This window comes from Pristis pectinata, chromosome 2 (assembly GCF_009764475.1).
Source record: "Pristis pectinata isolate sPriPec2 chromosome 2, sPriPec2.1.pri, whole genome shotgun sequence".
Lineage (NCBI taxonomy): Eukaryota > Metazoa > Chordata > Chondrichthyes > Rhinopristiformes > Pristidae > Pristis > Pristis pectinata.
This window is the reverse complement of record NC_067406.1, coordinates 9,375,325-9,401,357: the sequence shown is the minus strand read 5'-3', so window position 1 is coordinate 9,401,357 and position 26,033 is coordinate 9,375,325. Positions and strand designations below refer to the sequence as shown.

The following is a 26,033-nucleotide window of genomic DNA, read 5'->3' as shown; positions in this document are numbered from 1 at the left end:
CCTCACTTAAAACTATGTTTTTTTTAGTATTTGACGTTACCACCCTGGGAAAAAAGACTCTCCCTACCCCATTTCATGAAGGGTCTTCAACCTGAAAGGTTAACTGTTTTTCTTTCCGCAGATGCTGCCTGACCTGCTGAGTGTAGCCAGCATTCTCTGTTTATATTTCAGATCTTTTCATTTTCAAGAGTTTATTGGTTCTTTGTATTGATTTTTGCTATTTCCATTTTTCATTTCTAAATGTTTACAAGAGGAAACCACTGAATGTAGATTACAAGTCCAGCAACATAACCACAAATCTGTCATCCCTGTCATGAATAATCAGGGAAATACATTGTTTTATAAATAGTTCAGGATCGAGGCTTCACGAGCCAGTATGAAGTGTCCTTTGCTAACTGATTAAACTGATTGGTTCAATCAGCCATTTCAAAGGGTATTTCGGAGTCAACCACTGGGGTGGGTCGGGGGTCATGTACAGGTCAGACTGGGTAAGGGCAGCAGATTTCAACAACAAAGCCTTTGCTGTCTCTGGGCCTGTACTCAGTGGAGTTCAGAAGGATGAGGGGAGATCTCATTGAAACCTACCGGATACTGAAAGGCCTGGATAGAGTGGACGTGGAGAGGATGTTTCCATCAGTAGGAGAGTCTAGGGTATGAGGGCACAGCCTCAGAATAAAGGGACATCCCTTTAAAACTGAGACGTAGAGGAAATTCTTCAGCCAGAGGGTGGTGAATCTGTGGAAGCCAAGTCATTGGGTGTATTTAAAGCAGAGGTTGATAGGTTCTTAATTGGTCAGGGAGTTACAGGGAGAAGGCGTGAGAATGGGATTGAAAAAAAAATCAGCATGGATTGAATGGTGGAGCAGACTCGATGGGCTGAATGGTCTAATTCTGCTCCTATGTCACATGGCCAATATCATACCTGCCTCCACCACTACCCCTAGCAGCCTGTTCCAGGCACCCACCACTCTCTGTGTAATAAAACTTTCCCCGCACATCTCCTTTAAACTTTCCCTTTCTCACCTTAAATGTATGTCCTCTAGTACTTGACATTTCTGCCCTCAGGAAAAGATTCTGACTCTATGCCTCTCATAATTTTATAAATTTCTATCAGGTCTCCCCTCAGCCTCCAACGCTCCAGAGAAAACAACCCAAGTTTGTCCAACCTCTCCTTAAGCACATTCTCCCTAATCCAGGCAGCATCCTGGTGAACCTGGAGCAACACACATGAAATGCTAGAGGAACTCAGCAGGTCAGGCAGCATCTATTGGAGGGAAATGAACAGTGGACATTTCGGGTCGAGACCCTTCATCAGGACTGGAAAGACAAGAGGGCAGAAGCCGGAATAAAAGGGGTGCGGTGGGTGGGGGGTGGGTGGGGGGTGGAGCACCAGTTGGCAGGTGATAGGTGAATACAGGTGAGGGAGGAAGGTCTACTTCTCTCCGGCTCTTCGACCATGTGCTCACCCAGACTCTCTTCCACAGCCACATGTCCTTCCTGGACACTTGTCTCTACCGTATCTCACCTGCACCTTCCTCCCTCTGCTAACCCCCCCCCCCCCTTCCCTTTATTCTGTGGTCTACTGTCCTCTCCGATCAGATTCCTTTGCCTCTTCCACCTATCACCTCCCAGCTTCTCACATCATTCCCACTTTCTCCTCTCCTCGACCAACCTACCTTCCCCCTTCACCTGTATTCACCCATCGCCTGCCAGCTCGTGCTTCACCCCCTCCCCTGATCTTCTTATTCCGGTTTCCCTCCTCTTTCTTCCCAGTCCCGATGAAGGGTCTTGGCCCGAAATGTTGACTGCTCATTTCCCTCCATAGATGCTACTCACCTGCTGAGTTCCTCCGGCATTTTTTGTGTGTGTTGCTCCAGATTTCCAGCATCTGCAGTCTCTCTTGTGTCTCCATCCTGGGAAACCTCTTCTGCATGTTTTCCAAAGCTTTCACATCCTTCCTGTATTGGGGCGACCAGAACTGCACATAATACTAGTCCGGTGTTCCATACTAGCCCAGTAATTTAACTATTGCACCAACACTGTACACGCTTGGAATAGATGGGGAATAACGTTGTGGAATAAATTACTTGGGAATGCAAGCACAGAACACAATGTACACTGGGTGCAATTCAGAGGCAGGATGAGATACATAGAAAATGATGATAAGAAATTGAGATCAGTATCAATTAGAAGAGGCTTGGCCACCTCCTATTCCTACACAATTTGGTCTTTACTTTTTTATTGTCACATGTGCCAAGATAGAGTGAAAAGCTTTTGTTTGCATGCCATCCATACAGATCATTCCTTACATAAGTACATTGAGGCAATATAAAAGGAAAAGCAATAACAGAATGCAGAATATAGTGTTACAGTTACAGAGAAAGTGCAGTGCAGGCAGACAATGAGGTGAAAAGCCCTTGATTGGAAAAGCAAATTGTGCAGAGGATGCGGAGAGTCTGCAGAGAGATATAGATAGGTTAAGTGAGTGGGCAAGGGTCTGGCAGACAGAGTACAATGTTGGTAAATGCGAGGTCATCCACTTTGGAAGGAGAAATAGGAGATCAGATCATTATTTAAATGGTGAAAGATTGCAGCATGCTGTCGTGCAGAGGAACTTGGGAGTGCTTGTGCATGAATCGCAAAAGGTTGGTTTGCAGATGCAGCAGATTATCAAGAAGGCAAATAGAATGTTGGTCTTCTTTGCTGGAGGGATTGAATTTAAGAGCAGGGAAATTATGCTGCAACTGTACAGGGTACTGGTGAGGTCGCACCTGGAGTACTGTGTGCAGTTCTGATCTCATTTGAGCAAAGATGTGCTGGTTTTGGAGGCAGTGCAGAGGAGGTTCACCAGGTTGATTCCAGAGATGAGGGTGTTGGCCTCTGAAGGGAGATTGAGTCACCTGGAATATACTCATTGAAATTCAGAAGAATGAGAGGAGATCTTGTCGAAACATATAAAATTATGAAAGGGATAAATAAGATAGAGGCAGGAAGGTTCTTTCCACCGGTAGGTGAGACTAGAACTAGGGGACATAGCCTCAAGATTCGGGGGAATAGATTTAGGACGGAGATGAGGAGTAACTGCTTTTCCTAGAGAGTGGTGAATTTGTGGAATTCTCTGCCCAGGGAAGCAGCAGAGGCTACCTCATTAAATGTATTTAAGACACAGTTAGATAGATTTTTGCATAGTAGGGGAATTAAGAGTTATGGGGAAAAGGCAGGTAGTTGGATCTGAGTCCACGGACAGATCAGCCATGATCTTATTGAATGGCGGAGCAGGCTTGACGGGCCAGATGGCCTACTCCTGCTCCTATTTCTTATGTCCTTATTATGTTCTCACGAGGTAGAGTGTGAGGTGAAGAGTTGATCTTTATCGTAGAAGAGGTCTGTTCAAGAGTCTTATAACAGCCTTGCGCCTGGTGGGATGTTTTGTCAGGCTCTTGTACCTTCTGCCCGATGGGAGAGGGGAGAAGAGAGAATGACTGGGGTGGGAGGCATCCTTGATTATTCTGCCTGCCTTCCCGAGGCAGCGGGAAGTGTAGACAGAGTCCATGGGTGGGAGGCTGGTTTTTGTGATGGACTGAGCTGTGTCCACAACTCTCTGCAGTTTCTGGCAGTCTTGGGCAGAACAGTTGCCATACCAAGCCGTGATGCATCCAGATAGGATGCTTTCTGTGGTGCATTTGCACAAATTGGTGAGGGTCATCGGGGACATCCCAAATTTTCTTAGCCTTCTAAGTAGAAGCTTTGGTGTGCTTTCTTGGCCGTAGCATCCACCTCATCAGACCAGGTCAAGCTATTGGTGATATTTACACCTAGGAGCCTGAAGCTCCCAATGATTTCCAGCTCTTTAAAAAAATCCACATCTATCCCTTGGTCTGCCTCTACTTACTGACTGTAGAATTAACCTTGTCTTTGTTTCTGTGTCTGACAGAATGAATGCAGAAAGATCAGAGTAATTTGTAGTGAAGTACACGGTTTTCATTAGTTGCGTGCTTGTGAGCCCGAGGGCCATATTCATGCACAACAATTTACATTCAATGTAAAGCAATAAACAGTCAAGGCTCAGCTTATTGAAGGAGGTAAATACATTTTGTAAATCTGCTTTCAGTCAAATCTGTTTTTTTTTTCTGGTTTAACTGCATTTTCCCACTGAATTACAGCCACCTCTGATTTCAATCACAAATTGGCATGTCAGTCCTTACTTAAAAGGCAGTCAGCATTTTCTCAGCCTGGGATCAAGGCTAATCCTGTTCTAAATACCACCTGAAATAAGTGGTTTGATCATCCTGTAATGATGGAGAGACTGGAAGGATAACACACCAGATATTTGTTCCTTTTAATGATAATTATACCTTCAGACCACCAGGGGCTCCAGGTATGGTTGAATTCCATTTAACTGCTTGAGAGTCAAAATAGTTTGATTTATTTGTTTGCTTGAAGCAGCGATGGAATACAAGCACAAAAGTGATGCAAGGGCTGGCTGCTGGAGGACAGTCGTCTCAGCCTGAGTGCCGTGTAACACTCAGGTCCACACTCAGGTTCTGGTCACCCCATTACAGGAAGGCTGTGGAGGCTTTGGAAAGATTGCCGAAGAGGTTCACCAGGATGCTGCCTGGATTTGAGAGTATGAGCCGTAAGGAGAGGTTGGACAAACTTGGGTTGTTTTCTCTGGAGCGGCAGAGGCTGAGGGAAGACATGATTATAAAATGATGAGAGGCATAGATAGGGTAGACAGTCAGAATCTTTTTCCCAGGGTAGAAATGTCAAGTATGAGAGGACATGCATTTAAGGTGATAGGGGGAAAGTTTAAAGGAGGTGTGCGGGGCAAGTTTTTTACACAGAGAGTGGTGGGTACCTGGAACGGGCTGCCAGGAGGCAGATACGATAGTGGCATTTAAAACGCTGTTAGACACACAGGAATAAAAAGTGTAGGGTATGGAGGGATAGGGATCATGTACAGGCAGAAGTGATTTGTTCAGTTAAGCATTTAATTATTATTTTAATTAGTTAGGTGCAAAATTGTGGGCCGCAGGGCTTGTACCTGTGCTGTACTGTTGTATGTTCTATGTTGTTCTATGTTATAAGATATAAGATATCTTTATTAGTCACATGTAAGTCAAAATACACAGTGAAATGCATCTTTTTGTGTAGAGTGTTCTGAGGGCAGCCCACAAGTGTCGCCACGCTTCCGGCACCAACATAGCATGCCCACAACTTCCTAACCCATACGTCTTTGGAATGTGGGAGGAAACCGGAGCACCCGGAGGAAACCCACGCAGGCACGGGGAGAATGTACAAACTCCTTACAGACAGCGGCCGGAATTGAATCCGGGTCGTTTGCGCTGTAATAGTGTTACGCTAAGGGTTTCTCAGAGTAACTGTAAGGAATTCCCTTTAAACGTAATTAAATAATTCCCCATTGATCAGTCTTGCATGTCTTGTTTTAAAATATGTTTATTACGCAGATGCCAAAAAATACAGAATCTATCAAGGTTATACAACAATTACATATTGGTTTCTTGCCGGTCTCAGCTTGGTTTCAAGACCACTGTTGTCCAAAAAAATCTCATCCAAGCACCATCAGCTATTCTAAAGGATCTCTGCTCACCCCTCCCTCTGGTCCAAAATTTTCTTCTTTGTTGATCAGTTATTTTGGAAGATGCTCCTCAATTGTAGTGAAATAAGATTTCTGCAGATCAAACCTCAGGCTTCAGTGTATTCGTTGTTTGTTGCAAGGGGTCGGGAGACATCTTGGCTAATTATTCATTAGATATCTTGCACCTCTTTGTTAATAACTGATTTTTACACATAGCATGTAAATAGGCCCTTCAGCCCATCAAGTTAGTGCCAACCATCAAGCTTCCAATTACACTAACCCTGTGCTCATCCCACTTATTCACTCCACGTTCCCATCAAATTCTATCAGTTCTCGACACACTCAGGGCAGTTTAAAGTGGCTAAATTAACCTACCAGCAATCTTTGAGATTTGAGAGCAAACCGGAAGAAACCCATTGAGAAAATGTGCAAACTCATCACAGACAGCGCCGGAGGTCAGGATCGAACCCAGGTTGCTGGGGCTGAGAGGCAGTAGCTCTACTAGCTGTACCAGCGTACCACACCTATGAATGTGCAGAGAATGGAGGAATATGAACATTGTGTTGGCAGAAAGGATTAGTTTAGTTAGGTGTTTAATTACCTTTAATTAGTTTGGCACAACATCGTGGGCCGAAGGCCCTGTTCCTGTTCTGTAATGTTTTATGTTCCATGTGTTCTCTGCACATTCATGTGCCTATCTAAGAGCCTCCTACATTCCTCTATTGTATTTGCCTCCACCACCACCCCTAGCAATGTATTCCAGGTATCCACCACTCTCAGTGTAAAAAGACCTCGCCCCTTTGAATTTACCCCCTCTCAGCTTAAATGCATGCCCTCCTGTATTAGACATTTCAACCCTGGGAGAAAGATACCGACTGTCTATTCTATCTTTGCCTCTCATCACCTTATAAACTTCTATCTGGTCTCGTCCCAAGCCTCTGCCGCTCCAGAGAAAACAACCCACGTCTGTCCAACCTTTCGTGAGAGCTCAGGCCCTCTAATCCAGGCAGCATCCTGGTAAACCTCTTCTGCACCCTCTCCAAAGCCTCCACATCCTTCCTGTAATGGGGCGACCAGAACTGAATGCAATATTCCAGATGGGGCCTGACCAGAGTTTTATAAAGCTGCAACATAATTTCCTGACTCTTGAACTCAATGCCTTGACTAATCAAGGCAAGCACACCATACGCCTTCTTTAGCAGCAGAGGATGTAGTTGAAGCTCTGGAAGGCAGAGATGGGAAGAACCTATGGTTGCTGGTGGAGGTAAGGGAGGAATTTGCAGACATCCTGATCATAACCTTCCAAATGTCTTAGATTCAGGAGTGGTGCCTGAGGATGCTATAACTCTCTATAACTCTACTTAACTCTCTGACTGGCAGATTGCAGATGTTACTCCCTTCTTCAAACAGGATGTTGGGATAAACCCAGTCATTTAACATCGGTGATGGGGGATGCTATAGAACCACACAATACTGAAACTGGCCCTTTAGTCCATCAGGAATCTGCTGACCATAACATACCCATCTGTGCTAATTCCACTTACATGGTCCACAGTCTATAGTTCTGGCAACTATCATCAGGGACAGAATTAGCAGTCACTTGGATGTATGCTTGATAACAGAAAGCCAACGTAGACTTGTTAAAGACAAATTGTTCTAACTAACATAGTCTGTGATGAGGTAAAAGTCAAAGTTGAGTTGATTGTCATATGCACAAGTACATGTACACACAGGTGCAATGAAAAACTTACTTGCAGCAGCATCACAGGCACATAGCATCAGATAAGCAGCGGTCACAAGAAAAACATAAACATGAATTATACACAATTTATACAAGAAAGAACACAGAACAAAGTCCTTTTCAGAGCAAAGTGGTCAAAGTATTGCTAAACTCTGGTGATTAGGGTTTTGCCGGTTGGTTCAAGAACCGAATGGTTGAAGGGAACTAGCTTGAACCTGGTGGTGTGGGACTTCAGGCTTCTGTACCTCCTGCCCAATGGGAACTGCGAGAAGATGGCATGGCCCGGATGGTGGGGATCTTTGATGATAGATGTTGCCTTCTTGAGGTCACCTAGAAGGTTGATGAGAGAGTGCAAATGATACGGATAGAATACTGACTGTGAAACAGAGTGTATTAGTGAAAGAATGATTTTTAGACTGGAATTGTACAGTGGAGTTCCCCAGGAGTCAGTAGCAGGACCTCTGCTTTTCCTGATGTATATTGATGACTTGGACTTTGATGTGCAGGGCACAAATTCCAAATTTGCAGATGACACAAAACCTGGTGTAGTGAGGTGTGAGGACAGTGACAGATTTAGACAGGCTGGTGGAATGGATGGATAAGTGGGAGATAAAATTTAATGCTGAGAAACGTACATTGTTATCTTTCTTTTGGAAGAAAAAGAGGGCACAATTCTAAAAGGAGTGTAGAACAGAGAGATCGGGGGGTATGTGCATAGTTCATTGAAGGTGACAGAATAGGTTGACAAATAGTTTGTATTGGATTCTGGACTTCATAAATTGAGGCACAGAGTACGGAAGTCACGATCAGACCTATATCAGAGGGCAGGCACACTAGTGTAGCAGTTAGCGTAACGCTATTACAGCGCCAGCGACCTGGGTTCAATTCCCGCCGCTGCCTGTAAGGAGTTTGTACGTTCTCCTCGTGACTGCGTGGGTTTCCTCCGGGTGCTCCGGTTTCCTCCCACACTCCAAAGATGTATGGGTCATAAGTTGTGGGCATGCTGCGTTGGCGCCGGAAGTGTAGTGACACTGCGGGCTGCCCCCAGAACATTCTACGCAAGAAGATGCATTTCACTGTGTGTTTCGATGTACATGTGACTAATAAAGAAATTTTATCTTATTTTATAAAGCAGTGATTCAGCCACAACTGAGTACAGATCTAGGTGTCACGCTTTAAGAAACATGTGAAGGCTTTGGAGAGGGTGGCTGCAGAAAGGATTTACCAAAACAATTCCAGGGATAAGGGACTTTAGTTGTATAGTTAGACTGGAGAAGCTGGGGTAGTTCTCACTGGAACAGAGGAGGTCACAAGGTGATCTGATAAAGGTATTTCAAGTCATGAAGGGTACACATTGGAGACGCAAGAAATTCTGCAGATGCTGGAACCTGGAGCAACACACACAAAAAGTGTTGCAGGAACTCAGCAGGTTAGGCAGCATCCGTGGAGGGAAATGAACGGTCGACATTTTGGGCCGAGACCCTTCATCAGGACTGGAAAGGAAGAGGGCAGAAGCCAGAATAAGAAGGTGGGGGGAGGAGGAGGAGCACACGCAGGCAGGTGATCGGTGAGTTCAGGTGATAGGCGATTGCAGTGTTCAAAAGGGAGCAAGAGAACTTTCTGAAAGGAACTTGTAGGCTGTGGGAAGAGGATTGGTGAGTGGGTCTAACTGGATGGTATTTATGTAGAGCCAGCATGTACAGTACTTGATGGGCTGCATGGCCTGCTTCTGTGCTGTAACTTCTCTGTGGCTCTGGACCTGGTATGTTCCAAATGTTCTGCTGACTTCCCAGTAAAGAAGCAGCAGGATTTCAGGAGAAACCCACAAGGAAATTAACAAGGGCAGTTCTCCACACCTACCCATTGCAATCACCCTGCACCCCACTCCCAGCCATCAACCTGAACAAAAAGTTGAAGGAAAAAGGTGTATGATTTCTTACTTCTCTGCAAGTCAATAGTTTCAATGAGTATCTCCAGTTAAAGTGATTTTCTGTTTGCCTTTTGTGGGTTTCTGTGGAGTCTGCATTTAAGAATGCTCTCAACCTCAGATCGCAAAAGCCAGAAAGTAAACCAGTATTGATTTCTGCAGAGGAGCCCATTGAGAAGGAAAAGAGATATATCCTTGAAAGAAGTGTATAGAGTCATCATCCTCTGGAGGGGAAGATTCAATGAAAAGATCCTTCTGTGTTTGCTTCCTTTAATTGTACCCACAGTTGAGCAATTCTAGACTCAGTGAAATAATTTCTCTTTAGTTAAAAATGTGGACACCAAAAAGAAAATTAAATTATTATCCACCAGCATTTGGTGAATGTTACACTGTTCCTGAATGTAATGAATCTCCTTGTTCGAGTATTTTGAAGAGGAATAGTATTGTATCTTATCCTAGGCAAAAAGAACACTGAATAGTGAGAGACCTACAGTCATAGAGTTATACAGCATGGAAACAGGCCCTTTAGCCCAACTTGTACATGCCAACCAAGTTGTCTCCCTGAGCTATTCCCATTTGCCTCTTGGCCTTTCCAATCCATGTACCTGTCTAAATATCTTTTCAACATTGTAATTGTACCTGACTCCACCACTTCCTCTGGTAGCTTGTTCCATATACTCACCACCTTTTGTGTGGAAAAAGTTTCCCTTCAAGTCCTTTTTAAATCTTTCCTCTCTCACCTTAAATCTAGGCCCTCTAGATTTAGACTCCCCTACACTGGGAAAAAGACTGTGATATTTCACCCTATCTGTGCCCCTCATGATTTTATAAACCTCTATAAGATCGCCCCTCAGCCTTTTACACTTCCAGGGAAAAAAATTCCCACCCTATCCAGCTTCTCTTTGTAACTCAAGCCCAAGTTAAGGAACTTTCAGCCTCTTGGGCCCTTCGTCATCATCCACTCATGGCTTTGTGTTAAGTGAGATGAGGGGTGCACCCATTGCATTCTGGTTGAATGGTACAGCAGGCTAGAAGGGCCGAATGGCCTTTGTTGGTTGGGATGGAGGTGGGACGGCAAAAGGTATTGGTATTGGTTCATTATTGTCACCTGTACTGAGGTACAGTGAAAACCTGTCTTGTACACCGTTCATACAGGTCAATTCATTACACAGTGCAGATACATTGAGTTAGTACAGAGTGCATTGAGGTAGGACAGGTAAAAACAGTAACAGAATACAGAGTAAACTGTCACAGCTACAGGGAAGTGCAGTGCAGGTCGATAATAAGGTGCAAGGTCATAACAAGGTAGATCGTGAGGTCAAGAGTCCATCTCATTGTATCAGGGAACCATTCAATAGTCTTATCACCGTGGGATAGAAGCCGTCCTTGAGCCTGGTGGTATGTGCCCTCAGGCTCCTGTATCTTCTGCTTGATGGGAGAGGAGAGAAGGGAGAATGATCCAGGTGAGTGGGGTCTTTGATTATGCTGGCTGCTTCACCAAGGCAGCGAGAGGTAAAGACATGGAGGGAAGGCTGGTTTCTGTGACACGCTGGGCTGTGTCCACAACTCTCTGCAGTTTCTTGTGGCGTCGGGTGGAGCAGCTGCCATACCAAGCCATGATGCGTCCAGATAGGATGCTTTCCATGGTACATTGATAAAAGTTGGTGACTGTCAAAGAGGACATGCCATATTTCTTTATCGAAATACTTTCCTGAGGAAGTAGAGGTGCTGGTGAGCTTTCTTGGCCGTGGCATCTACGTGGTTGGACCAGAAGAGGTTATTGGTGATGTTCATTCCTGGGAACTTGAAGCTCTCAACCCTCTCGACCTCAGCACCATTGATGGAGACAGGTGCATGTACACCACCCCCTTTCCTGAAGTCAGTGACCAGCTCTTTTGTTTTGGTATTGATGAAATTGGTGGCCGTTCTCACCAGGCTGTCACCAATGCTTGCCCATCACATCCGTCCATGTTGTCCAACCCTTCCCATGCCCATTGTGTACACATTAGTTTCTTTCTCACCTGATTGGTTGTTGTTAAAAAGAAATACCCATCTTGCTCCCCATCCCTAACACCTTTTAATCAGTAAAATTTAAAAATGCTCAATGAGAATTGGAGTTTAAATTTGGATAAGTGCGAGGTGTTGCATTTTGGGAAGACAAATGAGGATAGGACTTTCACAGAGATTGGTAGGGCTGCAGGGAGTGGTGTTGAGTTTCGCCTTGTAGAGTTGGGAGTTGGAGCGAGATTTGGAGCGGGACCTTTGAAAAGAGGTGAGTCCCTGTGCCTGTGCTTGTGAGTTTCACCTTGCAAGAGTCTAAACGAGTCACATTTGCAAATGGTTACCTGCAGATTGGCTTATTAACAACAGGAAATAAAGGTAAAGCAAGTATAAGTGGAGTGGCTATTATGTGAGTGGGGAGCTGAGGCTTTGGTTCAAGAGATTTCAGTGAGAAGAGCTGAAGGGAAGTCTCTAGTAAGTTTCTTTCCATCTTTGATGTGGTGTTTCCTGTAGTGCAGAGTAGTGAGAATGGCTCCAGGGTCAGTGTTGTGTTCAGGTTGTGAGATGTGGGAGTTCTGGGAGACATCCAGTCTCCCTGATAACTATATCTGCATGAGGTGCATCCAGCTGTAGCTCCTTATGGACTGTGTTAGGGAACTGGAGCTGCAGCTAGATGACCTTTGGCTCCTATGGGATACTGAGGAGTACATAGACAAGAGCTACAGTGAGGTAGTCACTGAGGCTGCAGGTAGCTGGGTGTCTGTCAGGAGAAGGACAGAATAGGCAGATAGTGCTGAGTACCCCTGTGGCCATTCCTCCTCTATAACAGGTATACTGCTTTGTTGGGGGGGACCTACTGGGGAAAGCCACAGTGACCAGGTCTCTGGCACTGAGCCAGGTTGTGTGGGGCAGAGGGGAAGGTGGGGAGAAGAGCACAGTAGTGATAGGGGATCAAGAGTAAGGGGGGCAGACGGGAGATTCTGTGGCTGTGAAAGAGACTCCCAGATGGTATGTTGCCTCCTGGGTACCAGGGTCAGGGATGTCTTGGATTGGGTCCACAGCATTCTGAAGTGGGAGGGTTAGCAGCCAGAAGTTGTGGTACATATTGGCGCCAATGACATGGGTAGGAAAAGATGAGGTCTTGAAGAGGGAATATAAGGAGTTAGATAGGAAGCTGAAAAGCAGGACCTCAAGGGTAGTAATCTCTGGATTATGTGCCAGTGAGGGTAAGAATAAAATGATTTGGCAGATGAATCCATGACTGAGAAATTGGTACAGGGGGCAGGGCTTCAGATTTGTTGATCATTGGGATCTCTCCTGGGGAAGGTATGACCTGTACAAAAGGGATGGGTTACACCTGAACTGGAGGGGGACCGATATTCTTGTGGGCAGGTTTGCTAGAACTATTGGGGAGGGGGATGGGAGCCAGAGTGATAGGTCAGAGCTTGGTTCATTTAGTGTACAATTAGATGCAGAATGTAGAAAGACTGAGGAAGGGTAGGCTGTGTAAAGGACGAAATTGCAGTCAGTTGGATGGGCTGAAGTGTGTCGAATTTAATCCGAGAAGTATCAGGAACAAGTGTGATGAATTTAGAGCATAGGTAAATACATGGAACTATGATGTGGTGGCCATTACAGAGACTTGACTGTCGCAAGGGCAGGAATGGCTGCTGGATATTCTGGGGTTTAGATGTTTCAAAAGGGACAGAGATGGAGGGAAGAGGTGGGGGAGTGGCTTTGCTGATCAGGGACAGTGCCACAGCTGTAGAAAGGGAGGATGTCCTGGAGGGATCATCCACTGAGTCACTGTGGGTGGAAGTCAGAAACAGGAAGGGAGTGATCACTCTATTGGGAGTACTCTACAGGCCGCTGCCCCCACCACCATAGCAGCAGAGATGCTGAGGAGCAGATCGGGAGGCGGATTTTGGAGAGGTACAAAAGATAACAGGGTTGTTGTCATGGGTGATTTCAACTTTGCTAATATTGATTGGCACCTCCTTAGTGTAAAGGGAACAGATGGGATGGAGTTTGTTTGGTGTGTACAGGAAGGATTCCTGTGGATAGGCCGACTAGAGGAGAGGCCATACTAGACCTGGTACTAGGCAATGAGCCTGATCAGGTTTCGGATCTCTTGGTGGGAGAGCATTTTGGAAATAGTGACCATAACTCCTTGACCTTTACCATAGCCTTGGAGACGATATGGGACAGTGTTTAATTGGGGGAGGGGGAATTGTGATGCTATTAGGTAGGAACTTGGAAGCATTAATTGGGAACAGATGTTCTTGGGAAGTGCACAGCAGAAATGTGGAGGTTGCTTACCTGCATGGGGCTCTGGGTAGGTTTCTCATTGAGGCAAGATAAGGATGGTAGAGTGAAGGAACTGTGGTTGACACGAGAAGTAGACTATCTTGACAAGAGGACGAAAGAAGCCTACCTGAAGTCTAGAAAGCATGGATCAGACAGGGCTCTGGAGAGTTACAAGGTAGCCAGGAGGGAGCTTAAGAATGGGGGAGCTAGAATGGGGCATGAGAAGACCTTGGTGAGTAGGATTATGGAAAACCCCAAGGTGTTCTACACGTGAAGAATAAGAGGATGACTAGAGTGAGGGTAGGACCGATCAGGGATAAGAGGAAACATGTGCCTGGAGTCAGAAGAGGTAGAGGAGGTCCTTAATGAATACTTTGCTTCAGTATTCACCAGAGAGAGGGACTTTGACATTTGAGGATAGCGTACGACAGACTGATATGCCAGGGCATGTCGACGTGAGGAAAGAGGATATGTTGGAACTATTGAAAAACATTAGGATAGATAAGTCACTGGGGCCGGGTGGGATATATCCAAGGTCATTATGGGAAGTGAGGGATGAGATTGCTGTGCCTTTAGCAATGATCTTTGCATCTTCACTGGTCACTGAGTAGTGTACAGAGGATTGGAGGTTGGCAAATATTGTTCCTTTGTTTAAGAAAGGGAGTAGGGATATCCCTGGGAATTGTAGACCAGTGAGTCTTTCTTCAGTGGTGGGCAAATTACTGGAGAAGATTCTTAGAGACAGGATTTATGGGCATTTGGAGAAGCATAGGCTGAATAGGGACACTCAGAATAGCTTTGTGAGGGGCAGGTCGTGCCTCAAGCCTGATTGAATTCTTTAAGGATGTGACAAAGCATATTGATGAAGGTAGAGCAGTGGATGTGGTATACATGGATTTTAGTAAGGTGTTTAATAAGGTTCCTCATGGAAGGCTTATTCAGAAAGTCAGGAGGCATGGGATCCAGGGAAACCTGGCCTGTGTGGATTCAGAATTGGCTCGCCCATAGAAGACAAGAGGGTGGTAGTAGATGGAGCTTATTCTGCCTGGAGGTTGGTGACCAGTGGTGATCTGCAGGGATCTGTTCTGGGACCCCTGCTCTTTGTGATTTTTATGAATGACTTAGATGAGGAAGTGGAAAGGGTGGGTTAGTAAGTTTGCTGGATGACAAAGGTTGGTGGTGTTGTGGATAGTGCAGCAGGTTGCTGTAGATTACAACAGGATACTGATAGAATGCAGAGCTGGGCTGAGAGGTGGCAGATGGAGTTCAATCCAGAAAAGTAAGTGATACACTTTGGGAGATCAAATTTGAAGGCAGAATACAAGGTTAATGGCAGGACTCTTGGCAGTGTAGAGGAACAGAGGTATCTTGGGCTCCATGTCCATAGATCTCTCAAGGTTGTCATGCAGGTCGATAGGGTTGTTAAGAAGGCGTATAGTGTTGTCCTTAGGGTATTGAGTTCAAGAGCCACGAGGTGATGAAGCTCTATAGAACTCTGGTCACTCCACACTTGGTGTATTGTGTTCAGTTCTGGTTGTCTCAGAGGAAGGATGTGGAAGCTTTAGAGAGGGTGCCGAGGAGATTTACCAGGATGCTGCCTGGATTGGAAAGCATGTCTTCTGAGGATACGATGAGTGAGCTAGGGCTTTTCTCTTTGGAGAGAAGGAGGATGAGAGGTGACTTGATGAGAGGCATAGATCAAGTGGACAGTTAGACTTTTCCCCAGTGTGACAATGGCTAACACAAGGGGGCATAATCTTAAGGTGATTGGAGGAAGGTACAAGGGGAATGTCAGGGGTAAATTTTTTAGTGGTGGGTGTGTGGAATTCACTGCTGGCAGAGGTTGTGGGGGCAGATACATTAGGGACATTGAAGAGACTCTTAGATAGACACATGAATGATAGAAATGGAGGGCTACATGGGAGGGAAGGGTTATGTAGATCTTAGAGCAGGATAAAATGTCGGCACAACATTGTGGGCCAAATGACCTTTACTCTGCTGTAATGTTCTATGTAACAGAGACCTTGAAGTTTAGGTACATGAAAGAAGCATCAAAGGTACTTGGGATGATGAAGGCTTTTGACACACTGCCCTTCATCAGTCAGGGCACCGAGTATCAAAGTCAGGATGTTACATTGCAGTTGTACAAGATGTTGGTGAGACTGCATTTGGAATATTGTTTAGTTTGAGTCACCCTCCCATAGGAAAGATGCCTTTAAGTTGGAAAGAGTGTAGAGGAGATTTGAGGATGTTGCTGGGACTTAAGGGGCTGAGTTATGGAGAAAGGTTGAGCACACTGGGAATCAAGACTACAGGACATGGGTTTAGGGTGAGAGGGAAGAGAGTTATTGGGACTCTGAGGGCAGCTCACCCAGAGGGTGGTCAGTATATGGATAAGCTGCCAGAAGAAGTGGTTGAGACAGGTACATAAACAACATTTTAAAAAAAAACACTTTGGACGGATACATGGGTAGGGAAGGTTTATGGGGACATGGGCCAAAATGAGGCAAATGGAATAGCTTAGATGGGAATCTTGCTCTGCATGGACCAGTTGGGCTGAAGGTCCTGTTTCTGTGCTGTATGAGTCTATGAAAATGTAAATAACTATCAATTTTATTTTCATTAACCTTATGAGTTTTCTTCTCAGTTGCTTGTTGTGTTTTGGATGTAAGTGTTGATAGTAGCAAACATTTTCCAGGTATCTGGAACCAGAAGGCATGGGTTTAAGGTAAGGGAGTAAGAGGTTTAGTGAGGATCTGAGGAAGAATTTTTTCACTCAGTGGCTGGTTGGGATCTGGAACATGCTGCTAAGGGGGTGGTGGAGGCGAGAGACTCCTCTCAACATTTGAGAAGTATCTAGATAAGCACTTGAATAACCAATGCATAAAAGGCTCCAGACCAAGTGCTGGTAAATGGGATTAGTGTAGATGGGTACTTGATTGTTGGTGTGGTTACTGAGGGCTGAAAGGTCTGTTTATGTGCTATTTGACTGTGCAATTATGACCCTGTGACTCTCCAACATTTGTGGTTATTCTCTACAGTTGAGGAGTTGTTCCCCTGTGTTACCTTCACACAATCCAACATTGTATCTTCCAGGGAAGTACTTACCAGGATATTCAGGACATCATGGATAAGTTGCTTCGGACTGTGAACAACATGTTATTATGCTTGGGAGGGACCACAGCCTCATCGTAAGTGCTTGCTGTTTTGCTTTCTACTTGAATACTTCAGACAGACACCAGCAAGTGAAAGTTTCACTTGATTTGTATTGTTGAAATGGTTGATTTACATTGATGTTATCATGGCTAATTTAGGGAGCTATTGACTTTGATTTTCAGAGTAGTGTCCAGAGTTGTTTGAAATATGGGCTTTGAGTGTCGCCAGGAGTGATGATAAACCAGTTCCTTTGATCCAGTCACACTCAACATGATAAAGGATTCACTTTGGTTTGCTTTGAACTCCCCACTATTCTGTGGCACCAGCTTGCTTCATTTGTTGGACTGGTTCATTCCTTCATGAGCACTGACCACATCTAGTGTCACTGCAGAGACAAATAATTATCTGAGACGAAAACTAATTTGCAAGAGGGTTAAGATTTCCTGTCACTGGCTCCTTGGACCTTGTTTCACTTTGAGTGGGATGTTGAATCAGAAGCTGCGAGATCCTATTGGAGCTGGATAGAGGTAGGTGAAATATAGGGACCATGTCAAGAAAACTAGGGAATGCATTGCATTCGGGATAGAAGTGATCTACCATTAAACCTCAACTGTCCTTACAGTAACCAAGTGATACACTGTTTGGCCTTCTCTCTCCTGAGTCACCAGGGAGCTGGATAAAGGTAGGTGCTTAGCATTAGGTTACCATATCAGCATTCCCTTGTGTGAAGCCCATACATTCATGTTGTCTCTTGGGGTTATGGGTTACAGACAATCTCAAACCTCAGTGTTACTGTCATTTAAAACCTTGATTCCATCTTATTGATGGACCAGTTCAGTAACCTGATCTTCAATGAGTGGGGGATTTGGAGTATGTGCTTTTGGGTAAACTGGAATCAAACCAAATCTCTGCATGGAACTGATAGCCCACAAGATTAACGAGTTTAATTTTTTCACGATGGTTCTGCCTTCATCACCAGAATTCCCCTCGCTATACTTTGTGCTTCATATCTCCATTACAAAGCTCCTTTAAACACATGGTTTCCTGCCCCATCAGCTCTTCATCAGGATTGGTCTCTGGTGTTGCCTGATAACTCATCTGCAAAGCACCTCCCTCCACTAAAAACTATATAAATGCAAATTGCTATTGTTATATCTGACTGGGGGGAGGGGTAAGACATGTGCCACTAATTTGTGGCAAGGCTCTGCAATAGTTTAGCGCTCAGTTGGTTTCCAGTGTTGACACGTTATTCCTTTTTCCTTTAATTCAGGTTGATCGTATTTTTGTTGGTTAATGCATTCCTTGTTAGTATTTCTGATACTGATGCAATTTCTTTGGGTGGTAGTTCAATGTATGGATTGAAATCACAGATTATGACTCTAGACACTTAGCAATGCAGAAAGATAGCATGGATATGGGCCAAATGGCCATCTTTCTGCAGTGCAAGGCAGCTCCTCTCATTCAAGTTCATTGTCATGGGCAAACATACCCAGGGTATAGTTGCCATGAAAATGAGCTTTTTGCAGCAACAAACATGAGAAATGTAAGTTAACATAAACCTAAATTAACATAAATTAGAAATAATTTGCATGACAAAACAAATATAATGACATTAGTGCAAATTGGGGGAGAGAAATATAGTCCAAGGTCATGTTTGGTTTTTTTCAGGTCAGTTCAAGAACCTGACAGCAGTGGGGAAGAAGCTGTTGTTGAACCTTGAGGTGTGCGTCTTCAGGATCCTGTATCTCCTGCCTGATGGCAGCAATGAGGAGGGCATAGCTCAGATGGTGGGGGTCCTTAATGACGGATGTCACCTTCCTGAGACGTCACCTCCTGTAGATGTCCTTGATGGTTGGGAGAGCTGTACCTGTGATAGAACTGGCTGAGTCCACCACTTTCTGTAGCCTCTTGTGTTTTCTGTGCATCGGAGTTTCCATACCAGGCCATGATGCAACCAGTCATGCTTTCCTCTGTACATCTAAAGTCCATCATCGAATCGGCTTCCTCTGTACTGAAGGGAAATGCATTGCAATACCAACCTCTTGCTTTGAGTATACAGGCACGGAAAGCAAGTGAATTGTTGCCCTTGTTTGCAAGAGCAACCAAACTAAAAGATAGGGAAATGTTCCAACAACTATGAAGGTCATTGGTACAACCATATCTGAAGTGCTCTGTACCTTATCTACACAGATATTTGCTGTTCAGAGACAGTTCAGTAGGTTGCTTCCTGGGATGAAGGAGTCATCAATTGAGGCAAGATTGAGCAATTTGGGCCTTTCTTCATTTGAGTTTAGAAGAATGATTATTTTTAAAAGGGTGCAAGATTCTAGGTGGTGGGGCTTCACAAGGGGAGATGCTGAGAGGGGGTTTCCACCACTTACCCCTCCCAGGAGTATCCAGAACTTGGGGGGGCAGGGCATGGATTCAGAACAAGGGGTCAACAATTGAAGAGATGAGGATGGTAGTTCTCAGAAATTCAATCTCTGGAATTCTATACCCCCAGAGAGCTATGGAGGTTGAATAATTGAATACAGTAATAACTGAGTTAGACAGATCCAGAAGCTTTGCTGAATTGAGGCCAAAATTGAATCTGTAATGATCTTATTGGGATGGTGAAGCAAGCCTGAGGCTGATTAACCTACCCCTGTTCCTATTTCTTATGTTCTGATACTGCACATGAAAGTCTTACCTCATGTAACCTTTGGCTCTTTTACCAGTTACCTTCAATCTGTCCTCAGTGTCTCAATGTTACCTCTCTAGATGCCTTGTTATTTTAACCACCTCTATCACTAGTCCTCCTTGATCTTGGGAGTTCAATCCCAGTTTCTCCACAAGTCCTGCCTCTCCGGAACAATTGGACAAAATCCTCTCTGTATCCTCTCCCAAGTCCTGAAAGGAACATGTGAGGTACAAGAGTTCTGACACGCCAGGTTTTAATACACAGCCTTTTGAAATGTCCGTGCATCACATTGTATGGAGCACGTTATCTGATTCTCTAAGTTATAACCTTTTCTGTGGGAAAAACTGAATTCTGTGCATTTATTTTGTACAGTTACTTCTGTTCAGTTACAAGTGAAGCAAGAACTGGGAAAACTAACAATGTTAATATTTATCGCTAGGGGATTGCATATTGGTCGGGAGGTTATACATTAATTATATAGTGCAAACAGAAATACTGGAAGGACTCGGCCAACCAATCGGCATCTGTGGAAGGAGAAACCAGTCAACATTTCGGACCCCTCACCAGAACCAAGAAAGAGAAAGCAAGCTGGATTAAGCAGCAGAGAAGATGAGGGAGGACAATCAGTGGAGCAAAGGGAATGTCTATAATTGGTGAGGTAGTGAGACCACATTTAGAGAACTGATATTCTTCTTATTTAAGAAGGATATCAGTGAATTGGAAGCCATTCAGAAGGCTTACTAGTCTGGTGCCTGAAATGGGCTGGTTGTTTTATGAGGAAAGGTTTGACAGTCTAGACTTGGAGTTTAGAAGACTGAGAGGAGACATTATTAAAACATTCCTGTCAGGATTGATATGGAAAGGATATTTCCCCTTGTCGGCCACTGCTTTGAAAATAAGGGCTCTCCTGTTTAAGAGATGAGGTGAGATCTTGTTTTCGGAGGGTCACGAGTTTTGGAACACTTCAAAGGGCAGTGGAAGCAGAGTCTTTGAATATTTTTAAAATGGGTGGGTTTTTGACAAGCAGAGGTGAAAGGTTATGGGGGTAGATGGGATTGCAGCACTTTCAGATCAGCCAGTACTTTGTTTGTACAAAGGAGGTTAATCTTAAAACTGTAAATCTTAAAGTTACTGTGGATATCAGGATAACATGAAATCTGGGATCAAAACACCATAATTGAATGGTATCGAAAGAGATCAAATGGTAGAGCAAACATGAAGGGCTACTCTAGGACTTATTTTCTGTGTCAATCACCTACAGTTGATTCAGATTCACATCAGATCAAATTAGTTTGTCATATACACCAGGGTGCAATGAAATTCTTTGCTTGCGTGAAGCTTCTAGAATAAACAGTGTACTTTGTAACAGTAAATACAACAAGTGCAAAAAGAAATGCAAAGACATAGATCAAGTGGACGTCAGACTTTTCCCAGGATGACCAATGGCTAACATGAGGGGACATAATTTTAAGCTGATTGGAGGAAGGTATAAGGGGATGTCAGGAGTAAGTTTTTTTAAGTGGTGGGTGTATGAACATACTGCCAATAGAGGTTGTGGGGGCAGATACATTAGGGACATTGAAGAGACCCTTAGATAGACACATGAATGATAGAGAAATGGAGGGCTATGTGGGAGGGAAGGGTTAGATAGATTTTGGAGCAGGATAAAATGTCAGCACAACATTGTGGGCTGAAGAGCCTGTACTGTGCTGTAGTGTTCTATGCTAGCATTCAAAGGTAAAGGGACATTGCACAGTAAATAGTAAGACCCTTAGTGATGTACAGAAGGATCTTGGGGTCCAAGTCCATAGCTCCCTGAAAGTGGCCACACAAGTTTATAGGGTGGTAAAGAAGGCACATGGCATGCTTGTTTTCATTAGTTGAGGCACTGAGTTCAAGAGCCAGGAAGATATGTTGCAGCTTCTTAAAGTTCTGGTTACTCCACATCTGGAGTATCACATTCAATTCTGGTTGCCATTTTATAGGAAGGATGGGAGGCTTTGGAGAGGGCGCAGAAGAGATTTGCCAGGATGCTGCCTGGATTAGGCATGTGCTATGCGGAGAGGTTGGACAAACGTGCTGCTGTTTTTTTTTGGAGGGGTGGAGGCTGATGGGAGACATGATAGAAGTTTATAAGATTGAAAGGCATAAGAGTAGACAGTATCTTTTTTCCCAGGGTTGCAATTCCTAATACTGGAGGGCATGCATTTTAAGTTGAGAAAGGCTAAGTTCACAGAAGCTGTGTGGGGCAAGATTTTTACACAGTAGTGGGTGCCTGGAATGTGCTGCCAGGGGTGCTAGTGGATGCAGATACCATGGAGGTGTTTCAAAGGCACTTAAGCACATGAATATGCTGAGAATGGAGGGATATGGACATTGTGTAGACAGAAGGGATTATTTCAGTTAGTCATTTAGTTTGGCACAACATGGGCTGAAGGGACTGTCCCTGTGCTGTACTGCATGTTCTGTGTAATTAAGGGTTCAAAGTGTCGGGACCACTGGGAAGGGGAAGTGATTGTTTCAAAAGGCTGATGGCAGTGGGGAAGAACTACTCTCGAGTCTGGACATCTGAGCTTCCAAGCTCTTGTATCTTCTCCCAAAAGGTAGAGGAGAGAAATGGGAATGGCCAGGGTGGCAGGCGTCCTTGATACTGTTAGCCTTCCTGTTGTAGAAAGGAGAGAGATGGACTGCAGTATGAGTCAGACTGAGGAACACATGCCTCTGGAGTGAATCTAACAATCTTGATTCTGTGCAGCTAGAGAAAGTGAATTAATAACATGCCTAAGTGGTGAGTGTTGCACAAGAGCGCCGTTCCTTTGCGTCGCATCCTTGACCTCTGCTCAGCACCCTTGAGTGCAGCACAAGAGGAGAGACAGCTGCTTCTCACAAAACACCTGCTTATTTCTGCTTATCACGCAGACACTGCAATTACCATGATACCTGCTGACACAGGTCAACATAATGTGGATGTAACAGTGCAGTTCTTAATTAAAAATAACCAGAAGGCCTCTAAATATTGATACAGGTTTACAGCACAGAACCACATCAGTTGGGCCGGCTGGTACCTGTTGGTGTTCAGGCTCCGAACAAACTTCTTCCCCCTTCACCTCGCCATCATATAATTTTGTTCTCCACTTAAGTACCTTGCTAGATCCTCCTGAATACTATTACAATCTTGTGACCTCACACATACAGATGAGTTAATCACACTTAAATTTACCAATATAGAAAATGCTGATCCAGACCCACAAGTTCAAACCCCAACACAGTTACTGGGAATTAAAGTTTAGTTAGTTCATCTAATAAGACATTTTTAGTCACATGTACATCAAAACATACAGTGAAATACATCCTGTGCGTCGTGTTCTGGGAGCAGCCTGCAAGTGTCACCACACTTCTGGTACCAACATAGCATGCCCACAACTTCCTAACCCGTACGTCTTTGGAATGTGGGGGGAATCTAGCGCACCCGGAGGAAACCCACGCAGTCACAGGGAGAACATAAACTCCTTACAGATAGTGGCTGGAATTGAACCTGGGTTGCTGGCACTGCAGTAGTGTTACACTGACCACTACATAAATCAGCTGTTCATTCAATATGAATGCTGGTGACTGAGACAGTGGCCCAGCTGGTAGAGCTGCTGCCTCACAGCTCCAGTGACCTGGGTTCAATCCTGACCTCTGTCTGTGTGGAGTTTGCATGTTCTCCCTGTGACTGCATGGGTTTTACTCTGGGGCTCTCCAGTTCCCTCCCACACCCTAAAGACATGTGAGTAGGTCAGTTAATTGGCTGCTGTAAAATGCTGCTAGTGTAGGGTGGGTTGCTAAAAGAATCTGCAGGATGTTAATGAGTGCATCAGGGAGAAAAGGAATAAGTGGGAGAATGGAGTTGGTGGGAATGCATTGAGAGGTAGCATCAACTGAATGGGCCAAATTACCTCTTACGGGAGGAAATATAAACATGAACTATAGGATTACCATTTAAAATCTTCATTAGGGAAGGAAATATGCTCTCCTTTCATGTCCCTATGTGACTCCAGTATTGGATAAAATGACCCAACCACTTGGAGACCAGTTATCAACCTTGGACTACAGCTTTTCACGAAAGCTGCTGTCTTAAGGATTATTAGCGAGGGGCAATAAACGCTGGCCTTGCCTGTAAAGACACCATAAACGAGTAGAAATGATTTTCTGTCAGTGAAACATTCATTGTCATCCAAACCCTGCACAGTTCTCGAGAGAAACAAAGGACTTCAGATGCTGGAATCTAGATGAAAAACACAATGATTCTGGAGGAACTCAGCAGGCCAGGCAGCATCCATGGAGAAAAGCAGGTGGTCAATGTTTCCGGTCAGGACCCTTCTTCAGGACTGAAGATAGGAAAAGGGGAAACCCAATATATCAGAGGAAAAAGCAGAGCAGTGATAGGTGGACAAAAGAGGGGAGGTGGGGTGGGCACAAGGTGGTGAGAAGTAGATACAGGTAAGAGTGATAGGCAGGTGTGGGGGAGGAGGGGAGAGCAGATCCACCGGGGGATGGGTCAAAGGTAAGGAGAGAGGAAAAAGAAAAAATAGGCCAGGGAAGAGAAGAAGCATGGATGGGGGGGGACTTACCTAAAATTGGAGAGCTGCACCGTTTTCTGCTGGGAAGGACTTCTTTAGTGTCTGTGTGTCACAGTCAAAGGAGAGTTAAGAATTTTAGTGAATTTGCAGAAAGCAAATGCATCCACAAGAGACTCCAAATTGCAGGAAAGATCGTACAAATTCTTCCTCTCTTGTTCTATTGAAGTAAATCGAGCAAAATTTCAGACACATGCAATATGAATACATTTCTATGTAGTACATTTATTGCACACCACAGAATTTTCACCTAATTATTTCACATCATTTACAACCATCCTCACATGCCTTAGTGCTAATGAAGTACTTATGAAACTACAGTTGTAAAATTTCTGAACGAGCCTTCTGTGAGGAACCTTATCAAATGCCTTACTAAAATCCATGTGCACCACATCCACTAGCTCCGTCTTCATCTGTGCTTTAACCATCCTCAGAGTTCAATCAGGCTCATGATGCATGACCTGCCCCTCTCAAAGCCATGCTGACATGAATCATCTGATGTTTGCACTGCAAGCTCCCAGAAACAGCAACCTAATGAGTCTGTTATGTTTTTCTTTGGGTCACAGGACACAAGGGAAGAACCCCATGGGTCTGGTTTGGTGCTATGGGACCTTTCGGTCTGATCAGGAGCAGATGGGACCTCAGTTTAATGTCTCATTTGAATAACAGCACTTAGAACATAGAACAGTACAGCACAGGAACAGGCCCTTCAACCCACAATGTCTGTGCCAAGTATGATGTCAAATTAAACTAAATCCCTTCTGCCTGTACGATCCATATCCCTCCATTCCCAGCATATTCATGTCTATCTAAAGCCTCTTAAATGCCATTATCATATCTACCTCCACCACTACCCTTGGCAGCCTGTTCCAAGCACCCACTACTTTGTTTCTTTTTAAAAAAAAAAAACTTGTCCTGCACATCTTTAAACTTTTCCCCTCTCACCTTAAATGAATGTCCTCCAGTATTTGACATTTCTACCCTAGGAGAAAGATTCTGACTCTACCCTATCTATGCCTCTCATCACTTTATAAACTTCCATCGGGTCTCCTCCCATCTTCCTTCTGCTCTAGAGAAAACAACCCAAGTTTGTCCAGTCTCTCCTCATAGTTCATGCCCTCTAATCCAGATGGCATCTTGATGAACCTCTTCTGCACCCTTTCCAAAGCCTCCACTTCCTTATTTTAATGGGGTGACCAGAATTGCAGACAATACTCCAAGTGCAGCCTAACCAGAGTTTTTATCCAGCTGCAACATGACTTCCTTACTTTTACACTCAATGCCCCTGACCAGTGAAGGCAAATATGACATGTGCCTTGTTAACCACCCTGTTACTTGTGTGGCCACTTTCACTTTCCAATGACTTTGGTCTTGAACCAATGGGCCAGTCCAGATATTTGTGCTTCTGGCAGTGGGGTTTGAACTCACAACCTTCTGGCTCATGCGACAGCCTCACCTCCTGAGCCCAGGCACTGCGTGCTATAACAGACTGAAGTCCAAGGAATGAATCGTGTGACCTGACTTGGGGTTTTTGAACACCATAAACGTCTTTGTCAGTGACGTAGGTTGACAGGTGCATGGAGGAGAGGAAGGTAGCAGTGGAGAGGTGGAGGGAGGGGGTTTCCAGAACTTGAGGGCCTTGTCCATTGAGGGCACTGCCACCAACATGGAGCATTACAAGTTGAGAATACCCAAGTACCCAGAACTCGAGCATGCAGGCACAGTAGTGTAGCATTTAGCATGACACTTTACAGTGCCAGTGGTCCAGGTTCAATTCTGGCCACCGTCTGTAAGGAGTTTGTACATTCTCCCCGTGTCTGCGTTGGTTGCCTCTGGGCGCTCCGGTTTCCTCCCACATTCCAAAGAGGTACAGGTTAGGAAGTTGTGGGCGTGCTATGTTGGCACCAGAAGCACGGTGACACTTGCGGGCTGGCCCCAGAACACTACGCGAAAGATGCATTTCACTGTGTTTCGATGTACATGTCACTAATAAAGATATCTTA

General features: G+C 44.7%; 1 protein-coding gene across 1 annotated transcript in view; it reads left to right on the top strand.

Moving 5' to 3' along the window:
* Positions 1 to 26,033, top strand: part of LOC127580080 (dedicator of cytokinesis protein 2-like) — a 1,107,748-nt gene that overhangs the window by 370,141 nt on the left and 711,574 nt on the right. Inside the window, 2 exon segments of the mRNA XM_052033289.1 lie at positions 16,672 to 16,729; positions 16,732 to 16,766. Of these exon segments, the coding sequence (XP_051889249.1) occupies positions 16,672 to 16,729; positions 16,732 to 16,766 (93 nt within the window).